General features: G+C 48.1%; 1 protein-coding gene across 1 annotated transcript in view; it reads left to right on the top strand.

Annotated features, from left to right (window-relative positions):
- The first annotated feature begins 1802 nt into the window (after nt 1-1802).
- The window catches only part of LOC119107199 (zinc transporter 2), a 34698-nt gene continuing 17611 nt past the window's right edge, over nt 1803-18889 (top strand). The window contains exons 1-2 of the mRNA XM_037230593.1: nt 1803-2239; nt 17790-17867. Of these exons, the coding sequence (XP_037086488.1) occupies nt 2131-2239; nt 17790-17867 (187 nt within the window). The 5' untranslated portion in view covers nt 1803-2130. The remainder of the gene's footprint in view (nt 2240-17789; nt 17868-18889) is intronic.

Here is an 18889-nt window from a genome sequence, read left to right as displayed (position 1 = left end):
GGGTGAGCGGGTGGGAAAAACTTGAAAGCCCCATGATGGCTTTGAATTCAATGGAATTGCATTCATTTCTCTCCAAATTCTTTCCAGGGTTTTCAGGCAAGACAAAGCATACAAGAATGCTAAGTTGAATACCTTCGCGCCAAGACAATTGAGGCAATCTAGCTTTGTTACCGGTGATTAAGGGGCACTTACTATTGCTGGTGATGCTAGGCTGTTTACCTGTTACCCTAGGTTTTGGATATTTTTTCCTGACTTCATTTCCGAAATATTTTTGTAGCGATGTTCACGCAGGTCTGTCATGTGCAGGACGTCACAACAATGTGCATCATCTACAATTACCAGTGCTGTAGTCTCATGTTTCCTGAAAATTTGCACGTTATGTGAAATATGCTGAGATGATTGCGCACAAATCTCGATGTGATGCAACTCGAGCAACAATCCATCTGATGTTTTTCTGCATCATGACTGATGTTCTCATCTGTTTTTCTTGAAATACAATGATCACGTGTTTATTGTTGATGATTCCAACCTCTAGCATTACTTATGCTGCATCCTTTTATGAGTTGTGCATTCAGAGATCTTCACCTGAAAGGCTACGGAAAAAAACGAAATTGAGGACAAAGTATGTTACTTGTACCAATGTGCACATCAGCAAAGCACTATCGTCCCTCTTCATCTCTGCATCATGCAAACAACTTAATCGATAATTATTTTGTGCCAGTTGCGGCCAATGTCTGGATAAAGTAAAAGGTGCATGGGCTGAGGGGCCAGCATCTAGTAATGGTGGTCAGAAAACAACATACGCTGCTTATGTCAACCCTAGTTTTTATGCCGGACAATAGTAACGCTCCAATTCAGTCATACCTGAAATTTGAAGCCAAGATACTTTTTAATGGTAATGTAAAGCTTTAATTTAAAGCAAAAACCGTTTTAAATCGATGTAAATCACGGTATCATACCAGAGACTCGTGACAGCAATCTGTGAAATTCATAGGATGGTGGAGGTTTGCCCAATGGAATGACAATCACAAATCTCTTGATCTTAGAGAAACAACTTTAAGTGGCGGCACATTTATGCACGTTGTGTGTTGCAAATAATGTGATCTTGTGATGTTTTGACTCTTGACACCTGGACTGTGATATTTACAACATTTTATGGTGTCAGCCGCACATCCTCAGTTTTCACTGCAAATATAAATAAAAAATTATTTCCAACACGTCCCATTATTAACCAAGATTATATTATCCGTTCATTATTTCAATGCCATCAGCTTCTCACTGGTACACATGTTGCTCTCACAAAGGCTCATGCGACAGTTGCCTAGTTGCAGCTGCAGTTTACACCACTGACACTGAATAACGTACCACAATTGGAATCCAACTATCCAAATCAAAACGAATAAGATAATACACCCTAGCACTGCTTGCTCAGACGCACCAAACGTGATCTGGTTCCGTGCAACGTCAACAGCCGTAGCTGCGCCGGCTCCCCCTCCCAGTTCAGCCGCCTTCACCACTCTGCAAGCATTGCCGGGTTAGCCATGGGCCAAGCACGGCTTTTTACCCGATATCTCGCGGCCCGCGCCACGCTTGGCGCGCGTACGACTCACGCCGACCGTCCGCTGCCGGGGCCGCGACCTTACGAACGCTACGCCGGCTGCGCAGCGTTATGATAGCTGCGCACGTACCTGGGCGGCATCGGATTGGCCTCGGCCGCTTGGCGGCCGCCTGCCGGACGCCACGTACTTCTCGCGCCTCGAGGCTCGGCGGGCGCCGCGCGGCCGCCAGTCTTGCGTCGTCGGGTGTCGCCTCCAGAAGGGGAACACCTGCTGCTCTGAGGCCGACCGGCGCAGCGTTGGGGGAACGCCAGCGGCTGAGTCAGCGGATCGGTCCTGCGCTAAGGCGAGGGGCTGAGTAACTAGGCACGGGCGCTGTGGAGAGGCGCACGTCCGTGAAGAGCAGGCGGGGACGGCGTGGGGAAGTTTGTGACGGCACAGAAAGCTGGACAGCAGATCTCAGCCTGGGGTTGCTGGGCCTCTCTGACCAGGACCTTCTGTAGGCGATCCCGCAGTCGTAGGTCGCGTGCAAGCGACTCCTCGTGCCAGAACCGTGCGTGGGCAACTTGGCAAGATGGGAGTCGGTGAGAAGGGTCCCCTGCTGTCTTCCAGCCGGAAGCCCGGCTATGGAGCCGGCGATACCGGCAACGGCATCTCCTACCAAGAGAGCTTCGTCTTGCCGGGTAAGTCGAAGACGCCCGCCGAGTCGTGATCAAAACCGAAGTGCCGCCGCGGTTCAAGGCAGTGTCCCGCCTTTGGGGCATGTTTCAAAAATGAAGTTTAGTGAAACATCAGGACTAGTTACGCCTAATACGAGCACTGTGTAGTGCTGCTGCGGCAATATCAATACAAAAGGATAATAATTTTAATTATTTTAGGGTCCAAGTTACTCCACCGACGTGTTGTAACAGCACTACACTGGCTTCTGACAGTCGCGACCACCATATTCACGACAATCGCCGTGAGCACCTTGTAAAAATAAGTGAAAAGTACGAAAGGCTAGGATGTTCCGCTTTTGAACGCATTAGAAGTGTTCGTCATTTTAATAAGAGCCAACGTGATCAACTGCATGCCAATTATGAAATGTTGGACGTCTGAAACAAGCCAAAAGAAGCAACGAGCTCACAGCCGCTAGCCACCTAAAGTATGACCACTGGCATACAGTTAATCACATTTGTTCCTAACATAGTGTTGACTAGCGTGCGAGAGACCCCCGCGTACTAAAAACGTTACCAATGTGTACCTTACTTTCATGAGCGGAGCTACTGTTTTTGGTTTAAATCTTCCATTTTTAGCAGTAGAGTGCCTCTGGAGCGCTAGTAGCACTTTTTGTTGTAATGACATCTGGTCTGGTAAGTGTTATGAGAGTTAAAATTGAGCTTGAGTGCTTCATCCCACACGCAGAATCGCAACCTAGAGAAGACGGTCGCCTGACAGTGAAAGCCAAGTGTACTCGGCTCTTCTGAGTCGTCTCAGGTCCTACAATGCACATACGTGACATCGCGAGAACTACCGAATCTTCCCTAAAAAAACAGTTCCGGCGTAAGTTGCGAGATAGGTCTGAACGCATATGTCGTGAACGGCTATGCCTAATAACATAAACAGGACCACTTGCCACTACGCGAACAGGAAATTGGGCATTTCTTTCCGTCACTAGGCTAATTGATCGAAATAGCTGTAGGAAATATCTACCCTACACTAACCGCGAAAGGCTGTTGTCATAGCCTCTTGCCATTGGCGCATGACCTTGTTCAGATTCCTTCTTCAGTTCTGAGGCTCACTTCAGGGAAATGGGCTGTTGCGAATGCCCAGACGTCGAGACTGAAAGGCAAGCACTGCCGGGAAAATGCAAAATCTCGTTTTTTCGTTTCACTTGGATCGTAAAGGAATTTAGGCTTGACATTTTGCAGCGAGCAATAATATTAGATCCACCAAAGTCTTACACAAGAAATTGTCTTATAAAAAGGTAATGCTGCGTATCACGTGACCATTTGTGTGCTTTGTTTTTTTTTTCAAACGCGGATGCCGGCTACCGTTCTAGGCAAATTTTAGGATATGAAATGGTTGCAAGTTGTGCTGTAACCGGCTTTGTTCCCTTTCATTTATCGTGGTAAAGAATGACAGAATGTCCTTTAATACTGTGATGGGCCCGATTATGTTTAAAGGCTATGAACTTGATATTATTGTAAACGGACGCCAGTCAAACGCACGAAACAGATTATGGAAGGTGCAGTGACAACATTTTTGCACTACTTGCAAGCAAGAGAACCCACACTCGGTGACGAAAGACCCAACATAGCTGAAAAACAATTTTACCAGGCTTATATCTGAGGTGCCAAGCAGAGCGTTGATGGCTTCACTTCGCCAAGTATTCACTTCATATCGCCAGATCGTTGATCCTGATGACGTCGCTGTGGCCCTCTGATAGAACAATGTTGTCCTGATCTTCACCTCGGGCAACAGTGTTGGTCTCGGCCACGTCTTCCGGATAAAGTACCTGCATCTGAGGGCAACAATCTGCTGCTGTTGCCCTCAGATTCATGCATCATGCATGTAATGTTTTGTGGAGGTCGTCTGTGAATGTATACAAACGGATCGGTGCTATCCTGCAATGGTTTTATGCCAACTATAGGTATCGCAAGCTTCGGCATGTTCTTGAAATCCATATGGTATCATTTTTACTCGTTTTTATGCTACATTTTTTGGAAAAGTTTTTATCGTAGACTCCTTGGAATGCCAGCACGCGATAGACTACTTTCATTTTTGTTAATATGCTTACCCATTATACTGCAACCGAAGGCAAGTGCAATAGTCGCCATATTGCAGTTATCGAGGTTTGTTGTGTTTAAAAGCTCCTTTTAATCATCAGAATTGTCCGCTCGTACTAGAAGAAAAAAAATTTAAACAACATTTGGCAGGCCCAGCTCAATATATAGCTCAATATAGCTCAATAGCTCAATCCAGAAAGGACATCGTTCCTGACGGCGTACTTTTTTCGAAGGTTCAGCGTTAGATTTATTTGGGTGTTTGTGGAAGGCACTTGGCTTATTTGTGCGTTTACATCTCATGACTTGCACAGCTTATATTGTAACGTTTCCTTCGCACGTGGAAAGCCGCATAGCGATAGACGGGCTCGCATTGCAGCAAGTGCAAACGGGCGATGCAATTTGAGGTTTATCGCGTAGCTACGCTAGTGGGCTAGCGGGTACTGCTTTGGAAACATTTGCCATTACAAAATTGCAAATCAAATAACACGCAGAACTCTTAACGTCACAATCTTTCGCAAAGTTATGCAATTCCTAGCGGAGTTACACCAATGTAGTTAAATCCTTTACACAATGCACAGTAGTTTCAAAGCCAAATTGCAGATTTTTCGACGACTTATTCTCAGCCAGTGTGTTAAGCCACGAATGAAAACAATGGAGCCATAAACCAGCGTGATATCCATTTCTTTCATTCAGGTCATGGCCAGGTGACATCTGACGAGTGACCCCTCATGCTAAGTTATACACGGGTAAATCACAGTTTCTTTCGCTTCCATTTGACGCTCCAGACGTGGACAGGTCATGACCTCTTTAATTAAAAGTCTGCCACCATTTATTTCCGTGAAATAATCTGAACACGTTTGGGGTCGTTCCATGACCATACATAACCTTGACCTTAGCTTTGCACTCACTATCTCCATCCAGCCATATTGTGATAATATGGTGCGACGTAAGCGGTCTGGGAACATTACACGATTTCCAAAACGCCCTGACGTGACATCGCCACGCTCCAGTCAGTTGGAAATCATGGCATAAGGGTGTCGTGGGCTGATTTGATTCTAGCTTTAAGACTAGGTAAGCAGATATTTTCAGAACTACCACTCAAGGGAACCCTGTGCATAGGACCAAGAAGGCGTAGCGGAGCGCCGCGTCATTTCCGTGAGTTTCCTTGGAATGCTATGACGTCAAAATGATCGTCTGTGTCTAGTCGAGCTTCTCACAGTGCACGTCATGTTTTTTTCCAAAACCATAAACTCTGCTTGTAACGACAAAAGTGGTAGCTGCATCTGCACTAGTAGCACTGGCTACCACAGACGCATTAGCCCTCTCCCTCCGGAAGTTTTTTTTCATTGTCACGCTTCGAGGAGGGGAGTAAGAGATCTCGAAAACCAGCAAGCCTGAACCAGGCGGAAAAATGTGTTGGAAATCTTTGGCCAAGCTGCATCAGGAACGTATGATGAAATGATGGTGACATTATTATATCGATTAGTCAAATCCAGTCAAAGGGGTCGTATTAGTACCTCATAGATCCCTCGTGTTACCGAAAAGTCAAGCATACTGCGACAGTGCGGAAGCCGACCTGAAATGAGTGTTGAAAGAGTATGTCAGATAGTTGTCGCTGGACATCAACACATGTGACCTGCGATGCGGCATGCTAGGTCAAAGAGATTAGGGCGATCGTTGCATCGTTGCATGCAGCATCCGTCTTTATAAAGGGCCTAACAACTCGCGCGTCGACGAGGAAAACGGTGTTTGAAAAAGGAGAGAAACAGATTCTCAAGCAGTAAGATGTGTGACATTATGGTTTAAATTTTATGACTTTCAAACGACGAACATAAAGTCAGGAAGTTCAAAGTTTGACTAAGTATTAGCTGCCTGAACTTGTATCACCTGAATTTACAAAAGCCGCCAGCACAATAAAAATGCACTTTAGATTGGCATCTGCGAGATTAGAGGTCGGGAAATTCCTTTGCAGTGCATTTCCTACGAGAAATAGGCGCTTTCCGTCGCTTTACAACAAAATACCAACATGATCTATAAAGACGCGTCAGATATTATGAGCTGTCTGGGTCAACACCAATATATTATAACAAAATGTGGATAAAGTGGGGGAATTTGGGCGTTGTTAATTTCAGCTTCGTGCTCCAAACTGTTAACATGGAATTCCGGAAAAAAAAACATTGGGAGCGGCTTTCAGCCCCAACACCGTAGGGCGAACCTGAAGGCTTCAGTGTCCATCATTTGCGGTTCTGGGAAAAATTGTAGGATGTCGTTTCATCGAACGTCGTTTTAGATAGGACAGGGTACTAGCCTTATTCCTCGGAAAAAACAGGAGAATGGAGACATAGGTGCGTTAATAATATATAAATTTGTGCCCCTGGTGTTACTCCGAGGAGTAACGCTATTACTGCTGTTTTATCTATCTACAGAATATTCCTCGTAAGAACTTAGGAATGTTATTTTACTCAATGTGAAAGATTCGATTGTTTTTTGCCGCCAATTGAAATAGGCAAACGACATAGCAAGCGGTATAAAAACTTATTTGCGTGTCTTTTTGACGGCGTGTAAACTGTCGAAATGTTAATTTTTAGAACTTCTTGTTAGGTGATAGCCGACGCTAGGTCCATGACAATTATACGAATGAAGCCACCGAACTATCGATTAACCCAAAAAGCTTTTTGTCGAAATGTGAACTTGATGAACGGCAATTGGGCGAAGGTAAATGCTGCGAATAGTCAATGAACGGAATTCATCTGGTTGAGATATGAATTGAACGACGGAAAATTATCTGTATTCATTATGCCCTGAGACCATAATGGTCGCTTAATGAATTACGTGATGCATTGATAGCCGAGTTGGTGGGGCATAAGCATTGCTGCTAATGACATGAAATGATTAGCTTTGGTTTGACTCGTTTGCCCCTTGATTTAGCTGTCTGACCCGTCTGATTTGGCATGACACATTGCAAATTACATCGGTCGATGTCCTTTTAGAGCCCATCCTGTAGATGTTAATAGATCTTAAACACTGTTACCCATGCTGTCGTAGCATGCTTAGCCCTCGCGGCAGCAGGAGGGTGCATCTGGCTAAAGCTGTCGAAAGTCACAACTGCCTTTGTTCGGTCACACATGTCTGATTCAGTTTGCCAATAGCTTTTTGCTGCCATCTTCCCGTGCCTTTGGGTTTTGTGGTTTTCGAACTCTTTGGGGGCATGCTGAGGCCTCGTGTAGCGCGACGGTGAAGAAAAGAGCGAGGATGAACTGGCCTTCGTGTGCAATCCATTTACAGCATTTTGACACCTAAGCTTTCGACTAAAGGATATTAATATAATTGGCATTCGGCTAAAGGACATTAATATGATCAGTATTCGGCTTAAATACATTCATCTAAGTAGCGTTTGATTAAAGAATATCTTGGCAAGTTAGTTTTCGACCGAAGCACATTTCAGAAGAAAGCATTCGACTAGAGAACATTTTATCTAAGTCACATCCAACCTAAACACGCTTTAACTGGTTAACATTCGACGGAAGATCATTTGGGCAAATCAGCATTGTACTTATCAACATCTCGGTTATTCACATTCGGCTTACGTTCATTTCGGCAAGTTAGCTTTCGAGGAAATAATATTTCGTCAAATCGATGTTTGGTAAATATGCGTTTCGACCTATTAGCATTTCCATAAGACAGTGCCACCAGCCTCATTCCTGGTCAAATGACCAGGAGAACGGAGAGATGATGAACACAATATCGTAATGCATCTATCTCTCCTTTCTCCTGCGTATTCGGCGACGAATAAGGCTAACGCTTTACTGTCTTATGTATGTATAATGTTACTTGTACATGTACTTAACAACTTAGTTCTTAGCATTTCCTACATTTGGCGCATCGGCAAAAATACATGCCAGGAAATTTCCGTGCCATTTTTAGCGTTTTGTCTGGTTGACCCGACGGCAAACAAGTTTGCAAAGTAGCACTCGGTTAGATCCGTTGGGCAGAAAGACATCCGGCTGGATGGATCACGTTTATTGCTCTGATACAATCAGTTGCCGACCCAGGACAACAGGAATTCAATTTGGTATGCAAGGAGTCCCGGTGTTCGGTACGAGTCACCATACATTCTCATGAGGGTCCTATCAATCATCTTGTGACTTGTTTATTTCCGATCCCAACCTACAATGCAACAAGAATACACGTATAAGGTTTGCGGCGCGTTGCTCACTGTCATTCCCTGACGATGTATCGCGTTACCCAACGAGGAGGTGCAGGGATGTGACGGAGCCGTACCCATGCTGCGTCTCACCTCCGTATCGCCATGTTATGTGCACAACTATTAACGTGCTGATCAGCTTCATCAGAATTGTTTTCAGCTCAGTAAACACCACTTTCAGATTATTGGCGGTGTCCGCTCTTGCCACTCGAGCAATGACCGTCGGGCAGCTGCCGCGTGTCCGGGTTTGGTTTGGGCGCCGATCGCTTATTTTTGGCGGATCTGGCGAACGGAGGTTGCGGACGTGCGGGTGCGGGTGGACAATCTTGACGTCTGTTTGTCAAGTAGGTAAACAAACGTCGTCGTGTGGTGTGCCACCGTCGCATGCGTTGTCTGCGCTATCTTCTGTGGCTGCCGCATGTACATTGACGTGTGGTCTAGGCAGTGCACTGTGTGGAAGGTCCTAAAAACGCACCTATCCTTCTATATATTTGTGTCTGCATTCCATGGCGGAATCGGCCGCCAGACAAGTTTGCCCAACTGTGGCATTGATCCGCTTATTGGCAGTGCAGAGTTGTCAGACGATAACACTGAGCCCGCGTTTTAAGCATGCGCGCTGCTTTATGGAACTTCTCTCCTGGCAACGCCAGGTAACGTTTCGTCTTTAAGGTGTAAGCATGCATGAATTATGAAGGTGATATGTCACCTACTTTTCGATGTTTTACTCAAATAACGTATGTTCAAAGAACAGTACGACTACGTGGTGTCTGGCCAATTATCGCTAATGCATTGTTTTCAACGGGATTTTGAGCTCCTGTGTGTTCCGCTAATCCCTTGCTGTCTGCTCCCCCGTCCTCTACCAACCCCGGTCCTATACCACCCCCCCCCCGCCCTTTACACCCTCAGCCCTATACCGCCCCTGATTCTGTTCCACCCCCGGCCCTGTACCATCCCTGGTCCTGTACCACCCCTCGGTCCTGTTCCCCCCCCCCCCCGCCTTACGCTTTCCCCTGAACTATCCCCCTGCACCCCCCCCCCCCCCCCCACCGGACCCGCTTTTGTGGCACTTGATGACGCGAGTATGGGAAGCCTGCGAGGGTCAGGGCAGAGCCGGGCCGGGGTGTCCCGGCAAAGATTAGATGACTCAGCCCAACCGCGGCCAGAATCCACGGCGGGCAAGTCCAATCCGCGAGTCATTCTGAGTTGCTTCTGTGATGGCGACCTGGCGCTTGAGGAGAGCGTCGCAATACCCGGGCATCATTTTTGAAAGGTAAATGCCCACAAGGCAATATGATACACACTATCAAGGACTGTGGCCTTTTGCAGGTCTTTTGAAGTTAAAGACACACCATGTCATGCCTTAAAGCTGATATGAAATAGCTTACGGCAGTGCGCTATCGCTAACCAGGCTACTCACATTGGCAGCGGATCATCTGGGGTCGAGCTCACGTCTTTCAAATCCTCATATGAACGCTGTGTGGGCGTACCAATTCGTCGTTGCCATCGTGGCAGTCAGGTGCATAAAGTTTGAAAGCGCAAGATTATCCAAAGCCAAGCGAATAGCGTATGCTAAGATGACCTCAGATGACCTCAGCTGATGACCTCCTTGGATGCAAACGAAGGTTTGCTTTGACTCGAACCAGCTTTGAGTTCATGTAAAACCAGTGCAAGGACGGCAGAGGAGCGATTTAAACTCGTTTGTCTCGATCTTGCAGCTGAACAGTAGAACACAGTTTGTATAAAGGCTAGTGAAATTTTAAGATCACGTGTACGGCCACCGTCGCAACTTGAAGCTCTTCTTGTACAACACTCAGAACAACGTGAAGCAGAGCTCCCTCTAGCGCCGCGTGCCCTGCTCTCACGCGCTGGGCTCCCGGCACGAAAGCACCAAAGTTGGCGAAGGGTAAGAAGCTAGATTTGTCGGCTCGCGCGTAGACTACGACACCCAGCTAAGCGCGCCATCGGGGAAGATGCGACGCAGGATTCACTGCGCAGATATGACATCCAATAGCCGGTGATGCGACGACATCGGGAATATCTCCCAGCGTCAGGAAGTGTGGCAAGTTCCGCGCACGCCCCAACAGCCGGCTGTGACGTATGGCCCGACCGCCTGACGAAACCACCGGGAACTGTAAACAAAACGAAACGGCAACTCATCGGAGTGGCGACACGGCAGTGGTCTCTGCGTTTATCCCGTGTTAGTACGCTTTCAGCAGTGATTCACGTCGTCATTTTCATCATGTAATGCAAGATGGTTAGTGATGTCACGCATTCCCTAGGTTAAACTGCGTCGTAGATTGCATCTTTCCCCGCTGACGTTTCGGTGAAATGGGGTATCGGCTGTGAGGCAACGCCCAGGGCCGGTGTGTAGAGAATTGCTAACGCCGTAAGCAAGACTGCATGTACATATATATATATATATATATATATATATATATATATATATATATATATTCATTTGTATATACTGTGGTTGGTTGGCCTGACCAGGGTCGTCACCTGTGAATTTTCCTTTTTATGGGTGGTGGGGGTGGAGACTGGGCCGATAAGATAGCTCTAACTTGCCCCCAATACCTGGTTTCTGAAAAATTACAATGCCAAGCATTCTACTCGTGAAGTTTTGCTTCGTTTTGCTGAGATCGTTAGTTCATCAGAGAATTAACTTCACAGCTGAAATGGCGAAATTAATACCCCTCCATACCTTTTGCAGTGTAGGCATTAACTTTGGCAGGCTTCCGGAAGCATCATTTCTCAACACATGACTGTTCTTGTGCGCCCGCCTCCCACAACCTGCCGCCAACTGCGACAACCAATGCCGCTCGATTTGATGGAGACTGCAACGCCGGGCATCAGCGGTTTGGCTCCCAAAGATTGTGATCGCGCGCGCTCAAACCCATGTTGGACGTGTCAATGCAAATGTGTGACCTATTTATATACACCATATTCAACACTAAAAAGCCCCTTGTCTTCCTGGGCAGGAAATCTCGTGGGAAGAACGTTCGGGGACATTTTCAGCCTCTAACCTTTCCCGGTCAGAGGCTGAAAAGCCTTCCGTCCGAGTGCGGGATGGCTACGGGCTGTCATTGTGCCGATACGGGACCGGGCCTCCTCGGTCGATCCGGAGGGCCTCAGACGTAAACGTCATACATCGGTCCCCTGCCTGACGCAGGAGGCCAATCGACCGGGCCAGGCGGTTACGGGCCGTCGAATCGATTCAATGGAGACCTGTTTGTTATAGAGACCATCGGTAGGTGGACATACCACTGGAGACCATCGGTAGGTGGACATAACACTGGAGACCATCGGTGAGTGGACATACCACTGGAGACCATCGATGGGTGGACATACCAATGGAGACCGTCGGTGGGAGGACATACCAATGGAGACCATTGGTAGGTCCGCGGGGCCCCAACGGCCCCACGGAACCTAAGGGGGTGGGGAGGGGGGGGGGGGCGGGGCACGCGCCCCCTGTTTCCCCCTGCCTACATTGACCTTCAGGCCTTCATTGACCGACACAGGGTCCCTCACTGACTCAAAATGATCCCCTGCCGGTGTAGAGGGTCCAACCATTGGTACAGGAACTGCGGTCCGACCTATCGGCCCCTGACGGAAATGGAATGAGGTCTCTGTTCCGTACTGGGGCCTCTGGCCCTGACTGGCACCAGGCCCTTCCATTGTCTCGTTGTGGACACTTTCGTTGCCCTATGAGGTATCTCGTTTCATTTCCGGGGTCTCGACCAATGCAAGAGACCCTCTGACATTAAGGGGCCGGCCGGACTGTCTTCACCGTGGAAATAGACCGCTGGCCTTGCTGACACAGAATACCCAGTTAGACACAGTGGTCCCCTGACCGACACAAGGGGTCCCTCACTGCTTCAAGGATCCTGACAAATGCAAGAGACCTCCATTGATGTTCGGTATTGATTGTCTCTGACGGACGTAGGGATACGCATCGTCACGGGGAGCACCCCAGCGGCGCAAAAGACCCTGTGACCGACGTTCGAGGGTCCTGTCTTGCGGGCCGGAATTACCTAATAAGACATCCAGCCGGCCGTTCAGGCCCACCAGTCGGGCTCCTGATCGTCGGTCCGGAGAGGCCCAAACGGCCCCCCGGAACCTAAAAGGGTAGGGTGGGGGGCACGCACCCCCTGTTTCCCCTGCCTACATTCCTGGTGAGTTACGAGAAACTAAAATGATGCACGTGCCGCTTTTCCCTCAGTTGGTTACCGAGATTTAAGGCGCGTGAACTGCATTGGCTATCCGCTTTTCCCATCTCGTCTTACCAATTAATTGGGTATATCGGGCAGTTAGTTTTATATATACTGGCAAGATCAACATGGGGAAAGGTCTACATAGTCGCTCTGTCACCATTGGCGGCGAGGCGTTTACATCCTCGTGGTCAATATCAACGTCAGCGAAGGCAGACGTCCAAAGGGCGAAGCCTCAGCGAAGGCTGGCGTCCAAAGGTCGCGACGTTTCTGTCTACCATGCACCTAAACCTGTTTATACCGCTGTACCTCAAATACCTTCATTTGACCAGACACGCTCGATGATAACATGGTCGCGATTTGGCGGACACGATGACAGCTAATTTTAATTGTTGTCCGAAACAGCAGTTTTCTGTGACTACTTCATGTGCGAAATGTTCGAGGGTCCTCAACATGTTTGAAGAGATTGGTTCTCAATCTTGAGGTTTCGTGAGTTCCAAGCTTTTTTTGTCGGGAATCAAATGCTCCTCTTGTCCGAGCAGCACATCCAGGCAATACCTACGTGCAAGCCCTTTTCACGCTTGCATGATATATTCGTATCAGGTCAGCATAACACTGGCACTTAAGTCGTTTCCACATCTGAAACGCACAAAAGATGGGACGGTTAAGGGTGAAACCTGCTGCTTGTGGTCAGGCCTACCAAAATGACATGTTGGTCGATGACCTTCGCTGGGAAGTCCTTATTTCGTCATCGTTTACAAATTTGTTATTTGATTTTTGTGGATTTGACCCCGCGGGACCAAATCATAATGTACCGCAAACGTTACAGTACGATTAAATTCAAGATTATGAAACAAAAAGCCATCCGTAGCAAAACATCTTTTTTCTTTGCGGTCAGCCTTGATCACAAACAATGGTTTTGCTCCCGTTAATTTACTTAACAAACTAGGTCCCTGTCCCTGTAACGAAAGACAACATAAAGGGTTACTCTGTCCCCATGATCTTGCTTTCCCCGCTCGCTGGAAAGCTTTCCGCGCCAGCCGTATCTGCTGTCCTTGATGACGTCACGCTCAGGCCCCACACAGGGCGGTCACGGACCGGGCCGGCCCGGATGGCCGGCGGTGCCGCTGCCTCTGCATGTGCCGGGCGAGGGTCATCGCCCTGCACGGCGGCCATGCTCTGTGAATAAGTACCCACCCGTTACATAACAGCTGCATGCAAGCTGGCGCAGCTTAGCCCGAAGACAGAGCCGATCCTGGCAGACAGAGCATTAGCCTGGGGGTGGGGCTGATATGCCTCTCTATAGACTTTTTCTTTCCAGTCAACATTCCAAGGGCCAATTATATTGCTCAGAAGTGTGGGGGGATCAGCCCGTTTCACTCGTAGTACCCCCTGGTTCCGCGCCCCTGGTTTGGGTGGCTGTGGGTGGAGATGGTGGACCAGCTGCGGTGATGGTTGTGGCGGTGGCTGTGATTATGTCAGTGTTAATCTGAGCCAAAGGGTCTGGAGCTCAGCAGCGGCGGTACTCTAGCTTCTCCGCATGGCTGATATCACCGTGCTAGTCAACATTTGATCATGAGCAATATTTGGGAAGGGGGTTTGTGTCTGAGACAGGAACCATACTTGCCAACCTATTGTGTTCAATTCGGATTGTGAGGTCAAGCAAAAATTGACAGCTGTGCATGACTCACGCGATGTACAAACATGCCCCCAGATCATAGTATATATGGGCTTTGTGCATTCTCTACTCTATTCTTTGTTCGTGCATGTGATTTGGTTCGTAGGTAAGTAAACCAACTAGGCGCCTGAAAAGGCTAAATGAAAGAAACGAAAAAAGCTAGGCGTACACACCAAATTCCATTAAAAACTAGTCTCTACCAAGATTTGATAAACTTCTACATCAACGTTGGAGTCTCCAGACCCCCGCCCCCCCCCCAAAAAAAAAACTTTGCCACTATGCGACACATGTTCCACAACGCAATGTTAGTTGTTAGAAGGGGAAGTCGGTGCATGCCTTAGCTGGGACACCAAAACTAGCTCCGAAAATGTACCCAGGGCCGCTTTTTTATAGCTTTACCGTTCTTTAACGTTAGCAGCCTTCACTTCCACCGCTGGATCGGACAGCGCACTACCTGAATCCGGCAAAGAACATACCGACACACGGCCGTGGTAGCCGAGCGCACCCGTCAGTGCCACTGACGCCACGCCGCGGATTGGAACTGAACTCAGTAAAATGTATGCATATATATATATATATATATATATATATATATATATCTCTCTCTCTCTCTCTCTCTCTCTCTCTCTCTCTCTCTCTCTCTCCCCTCTCTCTCTCTCTCTCTATCTATCTATCTATCTATCTATCTATCTATCTATCTATCTATCTATCTATCTATCTATCTATCATCTATCTATCATCTATCTATCTATCTATCTATCTATCTATCTATCTATCTATCTATCTATCTATCTATCTATCTATCTACCTACCTATCTATCTATCTATCTATCTATCTATCTATCTATCTATCTATCTATCTATCTATCTATCTATCTATCTATCTATCTATCTATCTATCTATCTGTCTATCTATCTATCTATCTATCTATCTATCTATCTATCTATCTATCTATCTATCTATCTATCTATATATCAATCTATCAATCTATATATATATATATATAATTCTTTATATGTTAAGATAAATTTATTTTATCATAACCATAATTACATTCGCTGCACTTCTAAAGAGCCAGAATACTCCTATTATTTATCCAATACGTTTGAATCAGATTCATCCCTGACCCATACACCCTCAGAGTAATCGACTCCACCCTGACTTAAAGCAAATTTGGCTGATTCCAGATCCCACTGCGACACCATCCGGGCTGAAGCAAATGACTGGTTGACGATGCTGGAGGAATGTGGCGGCCGAATGGTACAACTCGTGCATCGTCAACCAGTCATTTGCTTCAGCCCGGATGGTGTCGCAGTGGGATCTGGAATCAGCCAAATTTGCTTTGAGTCGGGGCGGAGTCGATTCCTTCCGCCGGGTCTCCATCCACAGCCGCCATCACGGCTGGCCGGGTCTCCATCCACTGCCGCCACCACAGTTGGCCGGGTCTCCATCCACAGACGCCACCACAGCTGACCCGATTTTCTTTCACAGTCGCCACCACAGCTGGCCGGGTCTCCATCCACTGCCGCCATCACAGCTGGCCGGGTCTCCATCCACAGTCGTCACCACAGCTGACCCGATCTCCTTTCACAGTCGCCACCACAGCTGGCTGGGTCTCTAAGCACAGTCGCCACAACAGCTGACCCGATCTCCTTTCACAGCCGCCATCACAGCTGGCGGGTCTCCATCCACAGTCGCCACCACAGATGACCCGATCTCCTTTCACAGTCGCCACCGCAGCTGACCGGGTCTCCATCCACAGCCGCCATCACAGCTGGCCGGGTCTCCATCCACAGTCGCCACCACAGCTGACCCGATCTTAATCCACAACCGCCACCACAGCTTTGGACAATCAGGCCATTGGGGTGTGGCTAAACATGGAAGGAAACGTACCCCTTTATTATGGCGAAGGCATTTTCCGATAATGGAAGAAAACTAGCCACTTTGTTATGGCGAAGGTATTTTCCAAAAAAGGCAGTTCGAATGCTTTTCTTCCAACTGTCTTACTACTGTCTTACAACTGTCTTCACTTGACTGATCTACAACATTGTTCAGTCAAGACTAACCTAACCTAACCATGGGTTGGCTGACCCAACTGCTGGGCCATGGCACCGGTTGATTCTGAAATATCAATTATATTATTAGTCATGGGCGTGTATTTGGCAGGAACTTAAAGAACACAGGGACGAGGCATATCGGTAGGCACTTACCTATGTCCTCGCTCTGCCTCTTGTTAACCTTTTTTCCCAGGGAACGAAAAGTTCAGGTATACAAATCCGTCCCCTTTATTTCTTGCTCCATAGGTCTGCTGTGGGCCTCCAACAACATTTGGATGAAAAGCACCACTTCACAAATCCACACGCACGCCGAAAACGGGGAGGCTCGCCAGCCGTCTTCGAGCCGTTGTATGCGACTTCACAACGCATAGTTTGGTTGAGGGAAGTTTTTTGCACCTAACTTTTTGCATCTTAAGCAGCATAGGTTACTTGTAGGAAAATTGAAACATACTGTGTTGATCAGCATGATTCTCCCGTCGATTGGATGTAACTAGCCACAATGTCCAAGTACAAGTATGATGCCGCTCTGTCCGGGGTCCCAGTCGGACTTAGCGCCCACAGATCCACAGCCCACAACGTGCAAGTTGCAGCTGTTGCAATTTGGTGTTCCATTATGCTGCTCTGCCCCGGGTTCAAGTCGGAATTAACCCGCAACCCACAACGTGAAAGTTGCCCATCATGGTACTTCGTCTGGGGTCCGAGTCGAGATTATCTGCATGTGCCGTGGGCATGTGCTGAGGCTAACTGGATTCCTAGTGGCGGAAACAAGCACAACTCTGTGCTTAGCTTTTGTGGAACGTTATTTCCTCTCGTGTATGTCAGCGTACCGTTAAGTTTGGAGAAGCCTGTCCATAGAGCATCTAAATACCACCCAGCCTGTCGGCTGGCATCAGTGCGCCGCAGTCGGTGCGCAGGTGCTGGTAAGTTTCCAGGCGCACATGTCGGCTTTTCACGGTCTCATGTAACCGATCTGTGCTCGCCGCGGTTTTGAGGTCGCGTGCGTGCGTCTGTCTGCTGCAATAACATGTTGTTCCAACTAGTCATGGTGTTGCCGTCAACAGCGAGGCCTCTGTTGGTTCAGTACATACGCGTCGTTTGCGGTGCAGAGCGTAGGGACGAAGTGGCTAGGACGCTGGGCTTTAGGTCGCGGGGACGGGGGGCAGTTCCCGGTGCAGAAGGTTTTCATGCGCCCAGTTCTCACCGTGGTTTGGCGGCTCTCATGCCTTTCATAACCACGTGACCAGCGCTGCCAAACAGCGCGCTGGGCGTGGCCGGGGCGCGCCTGACCTGCTGGCTGACTGGTCCCCGTTGCTGCAGTGGATGCTGACGCCAGCTCGGACTGCTGGCCGTGGTGCCGGCCCCGTCTCGGTGATAAAGGCAGCAATGTTCCAGAAGGTGAGGGAGCGCCGCGGACAGAGCAGACCTGCGGCTGTAGCCGGGGGGGGGGGGGGGGGGGGGGGGGTGACGGGCTGGGCTGGGCTGGGCCGACGGAGGGCGACGGCCTTTGGCGCCTCTTACGTACCGTAGTTTTGCAGTGCTGTTGTTATTTGTGGCTGTTGTAGTTTGCATGCAACCTTTCAGTATTGGAAATAATTCTGAGGCCAATGACACGCGCTCGGGTGGGGTGATTTCACCCCTGAGTTTTTTCCCGAATAACTAGTGTACGGTGCGGCGCAGCAGCATCAAACTTTGTTAAGCTGTAGCCAGCGGTGCAGTCGATCTTTTGTATGCGGATTAGAGCTACCTCGTCAGGCTGCTGACACATAGCAGGTCAAAGTCAGGCTACAGTTGTCAGCGACGGCATTTGCATTTGCTGACAGGTATTTGTCAAGCTGATGCGACAGCGGAATGTTAGTCAGTGCAATGTAATTTTGAGGTGATTCCTTAGACCACCGGGCCATCGAAATCAGGATTACGACTTATTCCATCGGCCTTGGGTCAAATATGAACGACGGAACATGGTCAAAATAAAACCACTTTTTTAAAGTTTTTATGGGGTAGTTTTTGGCGTTCAGTTCCAATTCGTTGGTCACAAGTACGTCGACCCATCCATGCTTTTAACTTCAATGAAGGCCAGGGGAGGTTACTGACCTAAAATAACCGGAATCAACCGGTCACTTTCAGGAACATGTCGTCCAGGGTAGTTCTTAACACTGATTATAGATTCATGTATCAAAATGATTTCGGAGAATTTTGGACATTTTCACTTTTTAAAGATCAGATAAGTTTACTCGCCTGATAGTAGCGCAAGTGACCTTTTGCTTGGGAAGGGTATTGAGGCACAAGCTTGTTGCGTGGAGAGGTTAAATGGCACTTCGGACACCAGTTTAACTTCGTTTGACTTTATTTGTACTGAAGGTAACGACCTAGTGACTTGAAAATTGACTAAAACGAGTTCAGATATAGCCCTATCTGCC

This window comes from Pollicipes pollicipes, unplaced genomic scaffold (assembly GCF_011947565.3).
Source record: "Pollicipes pollicipes isolate AB1234 unplaced genomic scaffold, Ppol_2.1 Scaffold_6686;HRSCAF=7923_pilon_pilon_pilon, whole genome shotgun sequence".
Taxonomy (NCBI): Eukaryota; Metazoa; Arthropoda; class Thecostraca; order Pollicipedomorpha; family Pollicipedidae; genus Pollicipes; species Pollicipes pollicipes.
This window is presented reverse-complemented; position numbering and strand designations above follow the sequence as displayed.